Source organism: Pyxicephalus adspersus, chromosome 11 (assembly GCF_032062135.1).
Source record: "Pyxicephalus adspersus chromosome 11, UCB_Pads_2.0, whole genome shotgun sequence".
NCBI classification, from domain to species: Eukaryota; Metazoa; Chordata; class Amphibia; order Anura; family Pyxicephalidae; genus Pyxicephalus; species Pyxicephalus adspersus.
The window spans coordinates 4,586,832-4,608,184 of NC_092868.1; the positions used below are offsets into that span (position 1 = coordinate 4,586,832).

Here is a 21,353-nt window from a genome sequence, read left to right on the forward strand (position 1 = left end):
CAACAACTTTTACTAACTGTATAACATTTTAAACCTTTTGCCTATTTAGGAAACTGCAAATACAAAGTCCAGCTCAATTTATTGTACCGTACCATCTCCAGGAAAAGAAAAATATTAAAAAAGCAGCAGCTTTAGCTACGATTCTCACCTCCTGTCTGGCACTGTGCCATGCAGTACCTCTTTTTTGCCACAAGATGTATTACAGGTTTGAGAGGTACAACAGCGCCCCTTAACTTGGAAGAATAAGGATATACTGTGAGTACAAGGTAATATGAACTTGCCCCCTGTGGGGGTATTATTACTGGTCTATGCAATAATACAGAGAGAGGCGTCATATCAGCCATCTGTCTTTTTAAGGGTCACCCATCCTCTGCAGAAAAAAAAGAGGACCCCCTAGTCCGGGACCAGCCTGAAGTTTTTTGTAAAAGGCAAACAAAAATAAAAATTAGCCATTTACATTCAGGGGATAGGGGAAGACCTGTGTGGTGGAGGAAGAAGCCCAATTTTTTTTCTGGCAGGAGTTAAAATATAAATGAAGTGAAATGAAGTCAGAAGTCAGAAATGAAGATTAAGTAAGATTAGTTACAGAGGTATCAGCATTGGCGTCATGGCTGCAAAACAAAAAAATCATAAATAAATGTTTAATAAAGGTGCATCTTTAAGTGGTTAGGGCTAAATAAAGCATTTTATTACAAAAGCCATGCATAAATATTTTTATAAGTCACGCGCATCAACATTTTTCCCAGCACTTAGCACATGAATAAATCTGTTTTAAGATTTCTTTAAACATTCGAAGCCCCACCCCGGTATGAGGTGTATATAATACCGCTCGGGCCGAATGATTTATGACAGTGGAGTATTCGACGACAGGTAAGTAAAGATAAAGATATCATTATAAATTAAATATCATTATAAAGGTAAAGATAAAGATATCATTATAAATTAAATATCATTATAAACGTAAAGATATCATTCATCTAAAATGAATGGCGTTTGAAGCAACCCTTTTACCTGATTGGGAATACATTTTGTAAAGGTGAGCATTACCTTCGGGTTTTGGTGTATTGGAACCTTTTTTGTATCCAATGATTTTGGGGTTGGTTTTCTCACTGAAGCCTGTACTTCACTGGCTTAATCTCCAACCATTCATTTCCAATATCCAAAAAGGTGGCTTTCTTTCCAGTATGGCAATTCTTATTGAACATTGGGGTAGCAGCTGGTGGACCTCAGTAGGTAACAAGGGTTCAGAGAAAGGCAAAAAAAAATTACAGGTACAGGTTAGCGCTTGTCATATGTTTTCACCTTGTTTGTGACTTGTTGCAAAGGTATAATATACTGATCATTGGAAAAGCAAAGAGACTGAGGCATGGCTTCCTCCTACCTGCAGCAGGTTGATGACATCATCTTAGCCTAGGCAAACTTACTGAATTGGACAGATATTTAACAATACAAGGTTCTATAAATCATTCTACAACTCAACCACGCCTTTCATTAATGATAACATTACAGATTGACTTAAAAGTATTTGGGAGTTGCAATCCATTCTTGCCACCATTTGCATAATTGCCCTGATGTTTTATATATATTATTGTAGAAAAATGTGCTAATGCAAAACTACAAATCAAGGCTCAACTATCTATACGATGGGTCTTGCATGAGCTGTCACTAAAATATTTGAATTGTTTTTCAGTTTTGCTGAGCTGACACCATGAAGATTCCTCTGCTGCTAGCGGGTAAGTTCTGTTTCTTATATATATATAAAAAAATATACAAAAACACACGGGCAAATTTCAGTGTTTTTTCTTTTAATATTATTTCAGTGATAATCGCCATATTTGGCCAAGGATCTGCATTTTCAGGTAATGAAAAAGAGCATTTTGTATGACCTGTTGATGTCTATTGTTCAAAGTGTTTTCTGAAAAAGTTGTGTGTTACTTAATTACTGTCAAACGTAAGAGATCTCTTTCACTTCTCCTGCAGTACCCTTCCTACAGGACCAGCAGAATCCATATGAAAATGACGGTAGGTGAAAATATTGTATTAAGAAGATAAGTAGGACTGCCAAACTCAGATGTATATCTGCTCATTTTAGTACAATAATCTTAACTCTGCCATAACTGTACCCAACGTGTTTCAGTGACCCAAGGATGCCCTTCATCAGGGATTAAAGTATTAATGGAAGTCAAAAAGTGAACTCTGGAGTTTGAGGGTAACCAAGATACAATGTGTACTCATTGGAATCTTGGAGGACTATCAAGATTCAATATATAGTCAGCATCTTTGAGGTCAACCAAGATTCATTGTATATTCGGTATCTTTGGGGGGGGAGACCCAGATTCAATCTATGCTCAGCATCTTGGGGGTAAAAGCAAGATTTAATGTATACTCAGCATCTTGGGGGACATCTAGGATTCAATATATGCTCAGCATTTTGGAGGGGAAAACCAAGATTCAATATATAATGAGCATTTTGGGGGATGACCAAGAGTCAGTGTATGCTCAGCATCTTAGGGGGCAACCAAGATTCAATGTATACTTAGCATACGTCCATGATTTAATTTATACTCCACGTCTGGGGGACAACCAAAATTCAATGAATACTCAGCACCTTGTGGACAACCAAGAGTCAGTGTATGCTCAGCATCTTGGGGGGCAACCAAGATTCAATGTAAACTTAGCATCTTGGGGGACGTCCAAGATTTAATGTAAACTCCACATCTGGGGGACAACCAAAATTCAATGTATACTCAGCATCCTGTGGACAACCAAGATTCAGCATCTTGGGGGCAACCAAGATTCAATTTATACTCAGCATCTTAGGGGACTTTTATTAGTCAATGTAAACTCAGGTTGAGGGACAACCAAGATTCAATGGATACCCATAGGCATTCCATCTTTTGATATCTATTAATACTTTTGCTCCTGAGAAAGGGAGCAAACTTAATGCATTGAAACAAATTGGTTACCCTTATGGACTTTTATTGGAATAGCTTAAACGAATAAACTTATATTTTTGGACTTAATATATTAGTTATATAGTATATAATATATAATATATATATTAGTAATAAGTTTGGTTCTCCTGGTTGGCACAACTTCACATGTAGACCTCTCAAGCTGCCATTGCTGTCCTGGTTCTAAAACATGCACCTTTCCTTGTTGGTGTTCCAATCCTCAGCCCTCAATACTTTCTGAATCATTGACTCAGAATGAGCATGAGGGGGTTCAGCTAATTGCAGCACATCTCCTGCATGTTTGTTTTAGGTGTGTGACAGCAACTTCTGAAACCAAAAGGTCAGCTTTACATCAAGGCAAATATCATTCTTTACAATACGTTCCGCAATGGTAGCTTCCATAATTCCACTTTATGAATCCCAATCTCATTCATAACATTCAACCTAACCCAAGAGTCCAGAATCATCTTCCTATTGCTTTGTCTGGCCTGTAATGTTGCCTTTTGGCCTTTGTTGAACATCTTGCCAACTTGTAGTATGTTTACTGTCATACTAAACAGATCTCTTCCTTTACTCCCGTAGATTCATCTGAAGAAACCTACACAGCTTCATATCAACACGATGGTAGGTGGAAAATGCACATGGTTGTGTATTTGTTACAATGGCAAAAGTCTTTGTCTATGTTTTGGTTGGGATGCAGATTTTGTGGCCCAATATGCACCAATATTAAAATCTTACTCAATCAAAAATGTATTTTGTTCATTTCGAATAGAATGAAGAAGAGAAAGGATTTCGGCCACCTTTTTTATTGATGTGTTTCCATTAAGTAGACTTTCCCATATGTCAGGTCTGTTTGAAGGGTATTAGATGGAGCAGATAGGGAGGGAAAATCTCACCCCAAAGGGGGACATAAGCAGAAGTACAATCAAGTTTTATATTAGAATGAGGAAGGGTTGGAACCTATTCTTGTGAAGAACATTTCCTCTCACTCCTAATTTAGATGCAAACAGAACAAGAATAGTAGAGAGACCTTCCCTGACGGGACACCACTAGGTCTATACATACGATGTGAACATGGAATTCAAGCCTTTCCAAAATGAGGTCCACCAATTTTGGTGTCTGCAGAAACATCCACACATAACATGGTCTTACCTGGTCAAACTCAGGTGGGACCAGGCCATGTCATTTGACCTCCACTCAAATCTTTTAGGGACACTGGAACCATTTCCTAGTGTGCAGTGTGTCTTCATGTATCACATAAAAATTCTAAAACACCCCTTTACTGTTATACTAAAACGATTTCTTTCTCTTCTCCTGTAGAGTCATCAGCTTCATATCAAAAGAATGGTAAGTGGAAAATGGATATGGTTGTATTTTTGTTACAGTGGCAAAGATCTTGGTCCACTTTTGAATTGGGGTACAGATTGTTTGGTGCAATGTGTACCTCCATTGAGCCTAACTGAACCAAAAACACTTTTTGTTCAGTTGGAATAGAATAAATAGGAGATACAACCTTGGCCACCTTTTTTATTGCTTTGTCCCCAATAGGTGCATTTTCCCCAAATTTTCATTTCAATTTGATATATGTGCACCAGAGTAGAAAGTGAACTCCCTATGTCATAGTGTTGGCACATATTTTTATGCTCCCTACCCCTCCAAAGGCAGCCATCTGTTCTGCCTACTCTTGGCCCAGACCTGCCAGTTTTATTAGCATGGGGCTCATGAAAGGTTATTTTTTTTGGACAAAACTGGTCTAACAAATCTTACAAAACCCTCCGGAGCTATTTAAATTGAGTGCTCCTGCATTGACTGCATTCAGCTGATATAACCAAAAAATTGACCAAAAAGATAATGGAAATTCTCAATTTTATTTATTAGCAAAAGCAACATGGCCATGACTCAGACCATTTTCATAACCCCTGTGAATGTTCAGTTTTATGGCTTAGATTTACGCTATATAAAGAATTTTAATGATACTGATTCTTTTGACTTTATTTCCAAGACAACATTCTTTATCCATTTGGGGAAGAATATGGTGATCAGACAACCCCAGTAGAGGATGATGGCTGCTCCCCACAACAGCACCTCCAACAAGAGTTTATGTTCTTTGAAAAATCCTACAAGTGTCTCTATGTAAGTACAGCCAATTCTACTGGCTTCACTTCAAATGAAATTGAAATCTCTCCTAAAACATAAAAAAACACAGATTTGTAAGGAATGTTTGCTTTCTAGTTAGGTATAAATGAGCACAGTTCTGTATGTATTCATCAATCTCATAAATCAGTAATAATTGTTCCAATCACACAGTTTAATAACTCCAGCGTTTTAGCAAGATTAAAGATTAGAGCAATGATATTGCTCTAATCACATACTACAATAAATGTAATTATTGATCTAATTGCATAGTACATGATTGAATCAGATTCTTGCAATCGCATGTAAATCAGAATGCAGACTAGGAGAGGGCTGGGGGTGGAATAGGATTCTGAGGAATTTCTATATTTACTGTATATTAGTGTGATGGTCAATAGCAGGAGCACCTTTTACATTGCTGGCCATTGGAAAGAATGTCATCTTTATGGATACCCAAAAAATTGGTGTCGGTAAACTGACCTGAGAGGCACAAAAAACTCATTGCTCAAGGAACCCCTAGCAACCTCTGGAGGAACCCTGGTTGAGAAACTTATCTAGAAGGTCACTCCAAATATTCATCTATTTCCCCCAAGCTCAACACTGAACAAAACCTCTAGTGATTGACTAGGGAACACAAATTGTTCTTACTTATATACTTAACTGATTATATTTTACTTTACAGGTGTGCAACAATGGAGTGATTTCCTTCAATGATGCTGTGTCACAATACACACCTGATCCATTCCCCGTGTTAGGACCAGTTAAAATTATCGCTCCATACTGGGCAGATGTGGATAATGAACTTGGAGGTTTGGTGTACTTCAGAGAGACACAAGACCCCAGCATTCTCCAAAAAATAACAGCCGATATGGGCAGACATCTCCCAAACCTTCATTATGTTGCAAAATGGGCCTACATTGCCACCTGGCACGAAGTGGTCTTTTATGGAGCAGCTGTTAAAAAGGTAAGTGTTGGCCATAATGATTTGTAATGTGCTCCATACTGACTACAATGGCAAACACAGAATACCTTCACAGGTGTTATAGACTTTCACTTAACTCCCAGGAACCTAGAATTCAAAAAAGGGACATTTAAGTCCCATGACTATCTTCTGGTGCTCGGTTACTGATTTAGCCCTTTGTAACTGACGGGATACGGTTGGTTTGAAATGACCTGAACCTAATGCTGCTGTTTATTTTATGTTGCTGTATACTGTGGTCCATGCTGAAATCATAGCAAGGCTTCTGGGTATCACACCAACATTTTACTATCTATCCCCTGAGGAAGTGGTTTCATCCCCGAAACGCGTCAGAGTTGTTTGACACTGTCTGGATAGCTAGTCTTTGTTAATTGAAGATCTGTTGCTTAAGATGATTTTATTTGTGTGCTTTTCATTTTGTTTATAAATACACATGAAATAATTGTTTGAAATATTTTGAAATATAATCTTTATATACGTATTTTATAAACAATTGGTTAGCCTATGATCATCTGACCATAGAATATTTGGGCTAAAACCACCATATTTTATGAGCGATGAACATTAAATAGTCAATCAAACCTAAACGGCCATGTGACCTTTAAAAATCCAGAAAGTGGTGAAATAGTCCATGAGATTGCCACGTAAAAATGTCTGCTTAATTAATATAAACTGTTGGTAAGAAAAAAGAGCTTTTTGAGCTTATTACCATGTGTTTGGTTATATACAGAGGCTTAAGCATGATCTGATGAAGTGGTGGTTGCATGCCAGCCCTTAGATTGACTGGCATGTTTGAAAGAAAGTGTACCCCGGCCCTCTGGATGGGATCAGGTACCACTGGCAGCAAGTATATAAGCATGCCTTGTCTTTAAGAAAGTTGTGGCGCATAAATCACTGTCAGGGTGGTGTGCATAAACCTTGTAGGTGGGTAGGTAGGATTGGAGGAAAATGTACACAGGAGCCTTGAGCGTTGGGTGGGAAAGAAGCATTAGGTGTAAGAACATCTGTGTACAATGTTTAGAAGGATGGATTGGACACAAGGTGGAATTTCCTTTTCAAAGCGTGCATTGGACTGGCTTTAAGGGGTGGTTGGAGGCCGGAACGTGATTCATTTTAGGAAGTTGTTGGATTGGCTCTAAGGGAAGGTTGGAGGCCAGAACTATTTCCTTTTTAAGCCTGTAGAATACATATAGGAGTGGGTTGGAAGCCATTACTAGTTGTTTTTCAGGTGTGTTGGAAAGGCTATAAATAGGAAACTGTAGGTTAGAACTAGTTTCTTCTCGGACATGTGTTGGAATGCTTATAAGCTCAAGATTAAGCCAGAGGTGGGGAGGTGGTGGTGGTTACATGCCAGCCCTTAGGATGCCTGGCATATTAGAAAGAAAGTATACCCAGGTCCTCTAGACAGAGGCAGGTACCATTGCCAGCCTTGTCTTCAAGAAGGTTGGCTGGACTGTCAGGGCGGTATGCAATTCTCTTTAATGGGTAAGTAGGATTGGAGGTAATCGTACACAGGAGACCGAAAATTTGGGTGAAAGGAGGCATCAGGTTTCAGAACACAGATTGCCTGGCATGTTTGGAAAGATGTAAAATTAAAAGATGTTCCTTTCTTCTAGAGAAACACATTCCAGGCTGTCCTTACCAGTGATGGGTTCCAATACTTTGTTATCATGAATTACAAGAACATCCAATGGACAACTGGAACTGCCAGTGAAGGAGACCCTCATACTGGCATGGGTGGCACCCAAGCTCAGGTATCAGCTTTAATTTATTGTTATCATAAATGTATGTTATTGGAGAAATGTACAATGCTGATGAATCTGAATCTCTGCAAACATGATGAGAACTTAAAGAACTTATTATACCAGGAATATTTAGTTACTCTTTTTAGTGCTTTGGTTAAGGCCAATATATTCATTTTTCAGGTGAATATAAAATGTTGTATTCTGATTTCCATTCAGTAGGTAGAGCTTAATTTCCCTTTAAGGATTTCTTCAGTCCTTTTTATTACAAACAATTCTGTTTCTTACTGAGTTCAATAGAATTAGCTCCACCCTAGCAAACTGAAATAACTTTGGTTAGAACAGATTTGGAGCAATGACCCCTTCCTCATATTAGGACCTCCAAAGGATCAATCAGAGAGAGAGTCTGAAATGAAACACCTTATGCTGGCCACACTTATCAGTAAATAGAATGAATACTGCCTCATTGTTGCACACTGTAATAAAGAAACCTTGTTTTTACCTCTCCCCATAAAACCTAGTACCTAGTTCAGTGGATGGCAAATCCAATCCATCTTGGAGTTCTACAACTGCAGCTCCTCTAGGTAGTGGTCATGTTCTGCAGGAAAATAAAGACTGAAATCACTGTCCATTGGGGGTTACTGATCTTGTATCTGTCCCCTTTGTAAGTTTCCATAGGCCACCTGTAGTAGGTGGAGCTGATGGGTCTCTTCCAAAGTTCTGTTCTTTGGCTATGTTGAGTTTGTTATTTTTAACAGGTATTTTCTGGGACTTCAAATGCATTTTAGTAGATTTGTATTTTATGAGGCTAATGAGGAACATACTTATATGATCTAAAGTAATTTTACCTTTTCATTGTACTGTGTACTGTGACATCATAGCACATGGGTGACTCTATGGCTAGAACTCTGGCTTAGACTATGGTCCAACATTAGGCCTGATTTATTAAAGTTCTTTAAGATTGAAAAATATAGCCTGCCCTGGGTGATCCAGCAAATTTGGAACAGATCTGTTCCATGTTTGAAAACATTTGCCAACTAATATCAAGCAGCTTTGTGAACCTTTCTCAAATTTGCAAATCTCAGTTTGTGACAAACTCAACCCCATACTTACTTCCTACCACCTCTTGCAACAAAAGAGTAATGCGCAAAGTGTGGGAACTCTAAGCTGATGATTAAGAAATCACCTCCTCCATAAGCTGAAGGCAGAGCTATCACAAGTGGAATGTTGTATTGAATAAACCTGGATGTACCTCAATGCAAATGTGTCCAAGAGCCATTGACAGTTTAATATTGCATTTCCCTTTCCAGGCTGGCTTTAACACCGGCGATAATGTTCACTACTTCAACATTCCTGGATCTAGAACCAATGAGGTGCTGAAGGTCGTGTCCACATCCAATGTAAACCACCCCGGGCGCTGGATCTTCGAAGTAAATCGTTTTAAGGCTCCAGGAGGCTGCATCTTCCAAGGTAATTAGGAAATATGGAGATAACAAATGGCCATATGGTATGTTTGTGGAATTGTAGAGGTGAAAGATTATGATATCAGTAATAACAATGGTAGTACAGGACATCATGCAACACAATTCAGGAGCCCCAGTACCCCTCTTCATCAGGGCTTGGGTTTATTAATCACATTTCAAAATTTTACTGGTTCAAAAAATTTTGGCATTTTGGCCGTGTGGCTTGTGACCTGTGATTAGATGTTAGAATTACCAGACTTAACACTTGGCTGCTGTTTTTAATAGCGGCAAATGCCGGTATTGGTGGGTTGGCAGGAGCAGAGGCTTTGTCTGACTGGGTGCTATATAGGCCAGATGGTCACTGGATGAGGAAGATGACCAGGTATATAAAATAACAGCTGACACATTAGATGAGAAGGACCCATAGTCTGCTCATAAAGAAGCTTTGGAGGGTGCTCATCTATAGTACGTAACCTTCACTTAAATGACACTGACCACGCTATTTATCCATTTTGCAGCAAAGTTTGCCAGCGAAGGAGTACCATTTTGGAAAGACTCCACCTGCAGTACTAAATGCCTCTGCAGGGATAATAAAGTCACTTGTTTAGACGAGACCTGCCCTTCATCCAGCACCTGTGAGCAATCAGGATCCTTCTTCACATGCCAAATCATTGAACAACCACAATTAGTCGAAGAACCCCAACAATCAACCGATGAACCTCAACAATCATCCAACGAACAACAACAAAACTCCTGCAGCTAAGAACAGGGATATCTCTTGGATCTTGGCCAGATTCACTTAATATTTCCACTCGATCAAATTTCACTTGTGCAATGTAGAATGTGATTAGAATTAGTCAAAAAGCGCAATCCATTTGGGAGAAGCCTATAATACAAGTTGCAGACTACCAAGCCATATACTTGTTCCGGAGACGGTTAAGCTGAATACCCCAGAACCAGTATATAGCCAGCTGCTAAAGATAGTTTTCCCCTTTTCCTACGGATTGTTTACTTTGTGACTGATTCTATCATCAACTTTCATTATTCTGAATCAATTCTTTAAAATACAGTTAAAGTCTAATTGAATTATCTTGGGTATTCTCTGTGCTTTGCCTTAATTAATTACAATAAATCGATTTTATTCAGATATGCTGTCACTGAATTTCATTAAATTACATTGAATTACATGTAACCTAAAACTAAACTCCAGATGAAATATAGTGAAATATTATTTTTTTTTTAAATCTCTTTTTATTAATGTCAACTAAAAGGAAAATATAGATACAGCAAAAAGAAATGTGCAAGAGTGGCAAGCAACAGTTGAAAAGCACGATACAACAAAAGTAGATAAAACGTTTGTTGAATATTGATAGTCAGAGAAACACAATGATACAAACGCAAATAAAGGAATAAATTCGGCAACCATGAACATATAAAGGACTATGCTAGCTATGAGTCCAAAACAGTGTAGATCGGTGATCATGGGTTCATCAACATGGGAGCAAGGGAAGGTCGTATTGCTTTTGGGGGGCAGTGATGTGCCTAATGGTCTGAGATGTTACCGATATAGGAGAAGAAGGTGAAAGAAACATAGGGGGTTACCTCCAATTAATTTAGTTTACCATGGAGAATGTCGAAAACATTAATACAGCTGAGTTTTAGAGGTTGGAATAAGTGTATTCATGAAGCTTTCTCATGTGTCAAAAAAGCATTGAATGAGGGTGACCTGGTGGACGGAGGCCTTTATAGATTCTGCATCATAGGGGGAAATTTATCTAAACAGCAATGTAACATGGTCTTTCCACCCAGCGCCGATAGGATGAGGGATAAGCATCTAGCTCCTCCAGCAAATGCCATCACCTCCCATCAGATTGCCCATTCTGGCGTTAGAGGTAGGTAACTCAGCAGATGGGCTTGTAAATACACTGCCAGTTGACGCCAAAAGCAGGGAATCAACAGGTATTCCTATAGGCTGTGATAAAAAGTAGCGGATTGTCTTCTGTATATGCGAACAGTTAGTATCCATAATATCCAAATGCTGAGCCCTTTCTGTGATATGTATGCCCTGTGGAAGAGATGAAAACATATCTCTCCGTATTGAGCCCGAGATATATTTTTCCATGAATTACGGTACACCCTAAGGAGACATTCGGTTCTAAATCGAGAGAGTGGTGTAGTCAAGCTGTATGGAGATGGAATTATCTAGGGCTACCCTCAGAAAGTTATAATATTTTGAGATTGCCTTGGAGAGGAATGGTGGCATCTGCAAAAGTGAGTCAATGGATTGTTCCAGTCATGTGAATGAAATATTTTAATTGCTAAAGAATTTGCATTTTATTACATTATGATCTTTCTAGCAGGGCAGAAGACTTGCCTTTTCTTTTTGCTGTTCAGTAATACTTATAGGTCTTGTCCCACCTTGTCCCACAACTTTTAATTGGCCTTTAAAAGAAGAAGCAGCAGACTCATGAGCTTGTATCTTTGCCATTATGCATGACTATGCTCTGGCCTTCTGAGGCTAATAGGTAAATTCTGCTCTAAATCCCTTTCCATCTTTCAAATCTTAGAATTGCTGAGGCCTGGGGTGCCACGGCCATTGGGGCGCCCTGCAGTACTGCTATTGTGGCTGTAATATTATCATTAAAATACATAAAAGGGCTTAGCATAGGGATGGCTGCCCACAACCATCATGGCTCCCATCAATGACCTTCCACTATCTTCACAGCCACCCTCCAATATTCATCCCTTCAGCACAAGCTAGCTGGCCTAGGGGAGAAACAAGCACAAATCAGACCCTGCTCAAAACCAATAACAGTGAATGATGAGTAACAAAACTCACAATTATATTAAGTCATTAGGGTTTGATAGGGTATAGCTTAATGACATTAGGGGTCATTAGGGTATACCTTAAAACTCAGTGCTTTCCCACTGCAAAGCCCCTACCTTCTTCCTTATGCTTTTTCCTTTTCTAATGTCTATTGGTTGTGTGATGTGCTGGTCATCTTACTCCTCAGTCTTCTCAGGCTGGTCCTTATCCTCCCTGGCAGTATGATTATTTTGTATTTTTACATGTCAAATCAGTACATTTGACATGTAAAAGTACTTCCAATTTTAAATTTCCTGCCGGTCCCAACACACGCCACCGGACGTGACACACATTGCATACCCAGCCGGCATCTTCATCCCCTAGTCTTGCCAATGTTCACACACCAGGATGCGAGGCTAAGGGAGGCAGATGCATGGCATCGCCAATGGGATGCCGATGCGGATGCCGATAGGGCATGACAAAGTGGACCTAGATGCTTCGCCAGCATTGCTGGAGGACGCCACGGGTTTGTGGGACCAGGTAAGTCCTCAATTACTGTGGCTCGGGGTTACGGTTTTCTGTAAAGAAATTTCACCCTGAGCCACACTTATACCGGGAATACCGCCAGGGAGCTCAATCAAATCAACTCTCTGCATTAAATAGCAGAAACTCCAGGGTTCCTTTCTTAGAGTGACTCCATGACGTCCTGCATCATGTTCTGGGTAGAGCTATGCTGGAAGTTACACTCAAAACACTGAGGACATCTTGTGGCTAAAAAAGATACTTTTTTGTTTCACATCACAGAAATATTTAAAGCAGTGGTCCCCAACGTTTTGGATGTCACGGACCACTAAATCTACGGACTCCGGACCACGCATGCGCAGAGAGACGTCATGATGATGCCAGAACCCATCACAGGCTCAGACCTAGGTGGGTTGTGTCAGGAGACACTACTCGCCCACCTCCCTAAGCCTGTGATGCATACGGGAGACATGGTTCGCAGCTCCTTCTCCTGACCCCGCTGTGGGGGTGCACCCGACAGAGCGGCAGACCACCAAAACTTTCTCCGCAGACCACAGGTTGGGGACTGCTGATTTAAATGACTCATTTTGTAATATTGAAGAAGTTAAACAAATCATCCTAGTAGCTTTCTGAGCTCTAATAAGTGTAAGGAACATACCTCTACTATTATATATTGATAAAAAAAATCATGAACATAAAAAGGTCATCCTACATTATTGAAAGGTAAAATAATATATGATAATGTGTATTTGTCTATCTGAAATAAACTAACCCAACACACCTAAAGCTAAAGAGATAACAAAGACCTTAGGTTAGGTTAATACCAACCTGTACCAGTGTTTCAAGAAGGGTAAAACAGAAAGTTTGACCTTTTCCTATAAGACACCAATAATACAGAAGGTCACCATTAATCCTGATGTCCAGACCACCGTGTTGGGCTGATATTGAGGGGAATGTGCCTGATTCTTCTATAATACTATATGAAATTTGAGTGATATTTGTGCTCCTGCTCCTCCTATGAACCAATACCAGGACTTGATGGGGTTACAGAACAGTAATGAATGTGGGTATCCAGATCGGAGATATTTTATTTGATCAACTAGAAGATTTAACCTTTAAATTGCAGAATGATATGAATAAGCCAAGCAAAATAGCCAATGCAAGCATAGTATACCCAAAAAACCACCCAATGCCAAGCTACAGCTTCTAAAGCCAGCAAGATTTTATGTTGGTATAGACCCAGGAGAGATAAAGACTTACTCTCCCCCTACACAAAGCATTAGTATGACTTCATCTGGAAAATGTAGTTTGGGGCACCGGGTCACCAAAATAGATGGAGGATTGGAGAGAATTCACAGAAGTTAAGGAATAGGAGGCATGAAGGACCTCAGGAAGGAAAATTACTTACTGAATTTGGTGCATCTTTTCACTAGTTTGTCCATGTAATGACAAGGGGTTGTTCTTTGAGTCTGATTACGGATGAAATACAGCATACCCCACCATTTCAAGGGAACCCTTGAAATGACTTCCAGATCTTCAGGGAACCCCACCTATATTGACTTTATCCACAGCTCACAGTATATTAGCGTGGTGGTCAATGGGAAGAATGCTTCCTTCATTGCTGGCTATTGGGAAAAATGTCACACTTACAGATAGCCAATGTCCAATAAACTGAGCCGAGAGGTCCAAATTGCCCATTGCTCAAGGAACCCCTGACAACCCCTGGAAGAACCCTGGTTGAGAAATACTGGTGTAGACTGTTGATCTGGAATACGACCAATTGCCAGAGGATATCTGGATGGATTTTTGTTCTTGTTGAAGCCAATTAAACCATTTAATAATATTTATTATACAGCACTGCGAAAAATGTTGGCAATATAAATCCTGTTTAATAATAAACACCATGTTTTTTATAAGGTTTTAGGTTTAAGGTTTTGTATATGTACGTTTTTTGTGTATTTATTTGGTATTATCGATTGCATTTAATAGACTTACTAGCTTTATAGCTCTCTAAATCCAGGGGTGAGCTTTATTCAGATAAAGCCATCAACTCACCAAGTATTAGTATTAGTCCTATATTACTATGGAACTTTTGGCATCATGCATTATTCATGGTGCCAGTTTTGAAACCAAAAAACTCAACTTTGGCAAGCTCAAGCTACGACACATTGCATTAGAGACTGATATACATAAACCATTCTCAAACAAATGCTTCTTGACCGACTTTTATATTTTACTAAGTGAAAGCTCCAATTGACTTCAAATACGCAAAGTACTTTTGTGGCTGGGGGACATTTCAAGTTTTTATTGATTATTGGAGGCATACGTGGGTTACTTTGTCACTTAGTAAAACCTAAATATAAGAATATCATGGCAATCACATTTGTCCATGTAAACAGATTTTGTTTATATCACATTATAGCTGTACATCCAAAACTTCCCAAAACAGATGTGATTTTACCAATATGTTCTCATATTTAAATATACTTCTTCGGTATACCTATAGATATATCAGTATATTTATTTTGTTTATTTATTTATTCATCTGGTTTATACACCAGATGGCTTGTTAGATCCAACAATGGCATCAGCGTACTAAGTTTTATGAATTGAATTAACTAAGGGTTGTTATTTCATTATCAAAAATGTATATATTTGTAATAATAAATCCTTTATGCCAGTAGTGCGTAAGGCAAACCTTTCCACAGAGAAAACTGAAACAAATATTGAATACTCTAAATTAGCATTCACACTTTCCCTTAACTTTATTGGAGTAATGGATCGCCATATCTGGAAGTGGTTTTAATTGTGGCTGTGATGATCACTTTTCACCATTCATAAAAGTAAAGATAATGTCAGAAAATCTCTACTTTTATAAATAATGTTATTGGTGCCATTATTGTTTCTGAAATAATGATTGCCAGCTTTATAAATGGACCCCTTATTCATGGGCCAGGAGCTACCGATATAATAAACCTTGAAAATCCATGTTGTGCCTTTTGTGATCCGAATGTAACTAAAAAAAAAAACAATTGTGTACCAACAATTAGAGATTGGACACATCTAAATGGCTCTTATAGATATAACCCATCAGATACAACCATTTGCAAATAAAAATTTAATTTTAGATAGGATGAAAAATTCACAAATAGTGCACAGTAGTGAAAAAAAAACATTTATTTAGTAAACCAATGTCAAGGCTAATTATGAAAAAGTTTTTCCCTGCCCTGTTTTTGTCTATGGCTTCCTTATCCCAGCTTTTGGCGTAATCCTGTAGAATTGTAGAATGTAGAATATCCAAAATCCCATCAGAAGATGCTGAAGCACAGTTCAGTTCCTGAGTGATTCTGGATTCTCAACATATTTGAGGATTTTGGCTCAAGAATTGTGACTGAGGATACATCAGACTGAAATCGGGGTAAGTTAAGGATATTTACCAATTTATAACCCTATATTTTAGGGGGCAGTGGGCCTTAATATGATAAAGCAGCTTAATTTGCCATTTCAACGATACAAAAGTTGTATACCCTTGCCAATAATAAAAACAAAAAAAAAGTTTGGCTTTTTTGGATACCATATGAATCCTTATATAGATGTTTTACACATTGATCATTCACAGCAATTTAATCCACAAAGAAAGAAAACCCACTCAGTTGGTGGGGTTGTCTTGTAATAAAACCTTTAATAGTGTTCTTTGCATGCTAAACCAAGCAATGGCAATGAAAGATGGAATCAGTTAAGGTTTTGCAAGATCAAGACTTCTTACGGCTTGTGTTGCATGAAAAGAATGTTTCCTTCACCAGTAACTAGTATGCTTTAATTTTATTGAGTTGAGATCTTTAAACCGGCTACATATAGATTTGTGGGTTGTACAAGAAGCTCTAACAAGGACCTTGAGACCCTTTAAAAATGTCACTGCAGAATTTAGGAATTAGTTGGAAAAGAGTTTAATAGGAAATAGAAATGACTTGAAAATGGAGACCCTGTAGAGTGACCACAATATTGGATACCAGTCAATAAAATTACCAGTAGCATTACTGAAGTACATAGAAAATATTCATAGCTGGTCTCTGCTCATCCAGTTTTACTATTTTCTTTTGAATCACAACAAAAAATTTTGGGGGGAGTTTGTTTAAAACCATTGTAAATCGAATACAAGACAGTAGTAAAGATTGGTAATGAAAGTTAACTGAAGAGGAGATAACAGTAATTAATCAACAACCAAAAACTCCCTTTAAAAATGCCAACTTGATGCTAGTTTATCTCCTGCCAATCCACATAAAATTTTGGTAAAATTGTCTGTTTTCATTTTAGGCAAATTAAGAGGAATTGGCCTTGCACACAAACCTATATTGAGTTTTATTTTTGAACATTGCATTTTGGAATGGAGTGATGACCACATCAGGAGGATCTGTTGATTAGATGAATCTGGTAACAGTTATTCAAGAGACTCAAGAACTTTGCAGTCAGACAAATCCAATGTGCAAATTATGAAATGAAACACCTTTGGATAATTGTATTTAAAATCAATCAATCAACAAGATCCAAAAACTTGATTTGGGTAGCTCTTAAGAACTATGGTTAATCATATTTGAATCATATATTTCCTATTTGATATAAAAATCACACCTGGGCATTGTCAAATTGAATACATTTGAGCAATTGTATCTAAAATCACTAAAAAATCATGACTTGGTTGGGTTTAAAGATCTATGGAGTAACAAATTGTTAAAAATTTAGGGAACATTTGAGATTTTAGCATTAGGTGAATCCTGGAGAGTTAAAAATGTTCTGTAACATCAAGTTTATGCATTACATTCCCTTTCTAGCTCACTTATGTGTTCCTTGGCCATTTCATTCTACCCTTCACCCAAGTTATTCCAGTTGCACTGGAGGATAATGTAAATCTGCTCTCGAGTAGTTTTCAGAATCAATAAAGCAGAAGTATTTTCCAAGAAATAATTAAACCTCAATAAACACATTTGAAAAACTAAGAAGGAAGTTATCAAATAAAGGTCGTATATTAAAGGAAAATTATAGGAGGACAAGCACAAGATAAAAATGTGAAGGGTATCTGCAGTTGCAACCCCATTTACATCTTAAGACTTTTGTCCGAGATAGTAAAGTAGTGTGCAGTGACATGATCGGGTCTCTGTTCTAAGAATACAATGCCAGCTAAGAAAAATGATTAGTTGAAGAAGTGAGAAGAGCAAATTAAGGTCTTCAGCCTTGAGAGGGGTCCCTACCTCTTGACCCCCCAGGAGGCCTAGCAATCTACTTCGTTGATCTGACATAAGTAGTGGCGTCCGGCGGGCAGACAGACCAAATCCCCATCACATCCTTCGTCTTCACACTCAACTATCCCATTGTGCTTGCAAACGCATTTATTTGCGCATTCGTCATCCATCCACACAGTCTGTCCCCGAGTCAAGAAACTGTCTGGAAACAGAACAACCACAACAAAAGTAAGTAAATGGGCAAGAATTATTAAAGCTCTCCAAGGCTGGAGATCATACACTTTCATCAGTGAAGCTGGGTGATCTAGCAAACCTGGAATGGATTTCTTCAACATAACTTGCTATTTGCTAGCAAATATTTTGAATCCTGCACCAGAACATTCAAGGTTTGCTGGATCACCCAGCATCGCTGATGAAGGTGTATCTTCTACAGCCTTGGAGAGCTTTAATAAATCAGACCCAATATGAGAATCAAAATCACAATCCTGTATGTTAAAAACATTATTTAAATTAAATGTTCCTAATAAAATGAAACTGTACAGATGTTTTCATCACACTACCTGGTATCTTGAAAAACTGATTAATGAGCCCCCTATAGCTATGTGAAGTTAACTGTGCGTAATTTTTTCAAAACTCACTTTGTATAATTAATACATGATATATTGAATCGTAGAGAAGTATTTTGAAATGTATGTAAATGTAAAAAAAATGTAAGTATTTCAGTTGCAACTGTCATGTTATATCACTGGTTTCTTATTTTTCTTCTTTATGTTTCATGAAGAGTTGTATTTGTTTATTATTGTTATTTTTGTTTATAGTTTGTTTATTGTTTATTACTGCTCTATATTTAAAAAATACATTAAGGAAAGCTGTTCTAGATAGTGTAGGGAAGTGGTAATATTTTCATCCTTGTGAAATGATACAGGGAAATGGTTATCTTCAGGAAATTAGGTATGATGAGTTACATGGGCAATATGGTTGGTTTAGTGGTTTGCACTGTGGCCTTTGCAGTACTAGGTCACAGGTTTGAATCTTGGCCAGGGAACTGTCAGCAAGGAGTTTGTATGCTCTCCCCGTATTTCTGTCGGTTTTCTTGGACACTCCGGTTTCCCCCACATCCCAAAAAACATGCAGTTAGGTTATTGGTTTCCCTTCAAAATTGTCCTGACTGTGGTAATGACATATGACTATGGTAGGGACATTAGATTGTGAGCTCCTTGGAGCGACAGCTAGTGACATGACTTATGACCTAACAGTAACTGTAGGTTCTCCCGTCCTGCTTCTATAACCAATGGCATCAATGCCCAATAATTTATTAGAGAGCTCATGATGAAATTTTGAAAACCCTAACTAGATTTCTCAGCAACAATGATAAATGAAGGTTCATACCCTTATGAAGACATCCACCCGGCACCATGAGTTTATCGGCACGGAAAATCCAAACTCCTGGACATCCAACATTGCTCGTGGATGCAATGTTTACTATATGTTCCGTTCTGGACATTGGCATGTTAAAGTATTGATGTGGTGTATTAATGCCAGCCTGTATGAGAAAGGGAAATGTTCAATCTAAAGACCTAAAGCTTAATAATGAACAATAGCCTGGAGTATTTTATGGTGTCCACAGGGCTGTATTGAGCATAACAAAGCAGAACTAAATGCTTCAGCACTTATCTATCCATACTCCCTCGCAGGGCACCACACCTTTCTTTCTATTTCTTCGGTCATCTTGGTTGGCCATGCTAGGGTAACGTTCCACCTGCGGGGGTGTTCACCTATCCGCGGTGCATGCAGGGGAAGCTGGAAACGCAAGGTTTCCCAGTTAGCCAAAGCTGCATTGCAGAACGGATATCAACTATCCCTTTCTGCAAAAATGACCTGCCTGAATGGATAAATCTCCAAGTGGGACATTAGTTTCAATTTAACACTTAAAGTGTTATCATCAAGCCCCAAAATAGTGAACTATAGGGGAGAATGATCTCCAGGGACATCAAGAGAACCCTTTAAGTCGATCTCCAGGGACTACATATTCCCCAACACCACCCTTGAACCCTAATGGCTCCCCAAGTAAACAAAAACGTTCTTTATTCATCGCCATGTTAATGCCTACATAAAGTGGACACTTCCTATTGCTTGCCTAGTCGTGGGATTCTCTCGGGTCCCAAAGGCCGCAGTGGTATGGGGATTTTTCAAAAAGTGGACTAATTGGCACCAGGCACAAGATTCAGGGCTGGATCAACCATCCCTTCTCCTAGATGAGGTGCAAGTTTTAAGTATTTTCTCACCACTTTTTTCTGTTGTCTATCTAGCTCTGCAAATAATGAGTAACACATTCTGTCCCCTCCCCCCTTACCCTTTACAACAGATAGATGGAAAGGCTAATAAGATTGTATAACATTTCAGTGCAGTATTTCAAGAACTCTGATGTATTGTTACTGGTATATATTGCATTTTTCATGGGCTTACATATACATTTCTGTGGCATTTGGTTGACATACCTGGGCAGGGATGCCCCCAAGACCGGTCTTAGGATGTCCACCACTGGCAGTGCCTGTTGTCCACGTAATTTGATCATACAAATATAAGACAATGGACCTCTGATGATTGTCAGAGACCAACACACATTGGAAAGTGTTTGTCTGGAACATAAAAAAGAACAGGCATTAGCAAACATCATTGTCCCGGTATATTAATAGGAACGGCTCAGCTGATGTTCATCCACCACACATACACCGGATGCCAGTTTTACACCCAGCAACAGGAGATGGTGGAATCTTTGGAAGATACATCCCACATACATGGCATAGTCAGGCCCTCACCTTATTCGATTCGCTTCCATGATAATGTACTTCATGCCAGGTTGCGACAAAGGCCCAAGCAGCTTTGTATTCCAAACCTTCATAAAGCTTGTTGATCTCTAAACTCAAGCAATCGAGAAATTCTGGATCTTTAGTCTGTCTGTAGTAGATTGTTCCTGGATTGTCTTCGTTATCTACATCCCCCCAATAGGGAGAGAGCATACAATATTGGGGCAGTGGAAATCCATCCGGGGTGTATGATTCAACTGAACCTTTAAAGGAGATGACACCGTTGTTGTTTACCTAAAAAAGAGAAAAAAATATTTATATATAAATATATATATATATATATATATATATATATATATAGGTTAGGTTGAAAAAAGAGATTAGTCCATCAAGTTCAGCCACTAGGGAGATAAACATATTACAGATATAAATCCCTATAGACATAGTTGGTCCAGAGGAAGGCAAAAAAAAACCCTGGTACAATTCCTTCCTGATTCCATGAGACAATCGGATGTTCCCTGGATCAGCAGTCACTGTTTTTTTTACTTTAAAGCCTTAATCCCCAGTTATATTCTGTGCTTCTAGAAATCATCCAGCTTTTTCTTAAAGCAATCTATAGAACTTGCTGAAACTACTTCCCGAGGGAGCCGATTCCACATTTTCACAGACCTTACAGTGAAGAATCCCTTCCTTATCCGGAGCTTAAACTT

The 21,353-nt window shown here is 38.6% G+C and overlaps 2 protein-coding genes across 2 annotated transcripts in view; one reads left to right on the plus strand and one right to left on the minus strand.

Annotated features, from left to right (window-relative positions):
- Window positions 1-812: 812 nt before the first annotated feature.
- Window positions 813-10,418, plus strand: LOC140341105 (alpha-tectorin-like). The gene is made up of 11 exons (XM_072426645.1): window positions 813-870; window positions 1,691-1,733; window positions 1,821-1,859; window positions 1,981-2,022; window positions 3,537-3,578; window positions 4,275-4,301; window positions 4,957-5,087; window positions 5,770-6,051; window positions 7,683-7,820; window positions 9,119-9,278; window positions 9,790-10,418. The coding sequence occupies exons 2-11, from the start codon at window positions 1,709-1,711 to the stop codon at window positions 10,032-10,034; spliced, it is 1,131 nt and encodes a 376-aa protein (XP_072282746.1). The 5' UTR covers window positions 813-870; window positions 1,691-1,708; the 3' UTR covers window positions 10,035-10,418.
- A 5,352-nt stretch (window positions 10,419-15,770) lies between these two features.
- Window positions 15,771-21,353, minus strand: part of LOC140340428 (alpha-tectorin-like) — a 28,328-nt gene continuing 22,745 nt past the window's right edge. Inside the window, exons 6-9 of the mRNA XM_072425624.1 lie at window positions 20,656-20,937; window positions 20,335-20,475; window positions 19,226-19,379; window positions 15,771-18,038 (exon numbers count right to left, since the gene is read on the minus strand). Of these exons, the coding sequence (XP_072281725.1) occupies window positions 17,866-18,038; window positions 19,226-19,379; window positions 20,335-20,475; window positions 20,656-20,937 (750 nt within the window). The 3' untranslated portion in view covers window positions 15,771-17,865. The remainder of the gene's footprint in view (window positions 18,039-19,225; window positions 19,380-20,334; window positions 20,476-20,655; window positions 20,938-21,353) is intronic.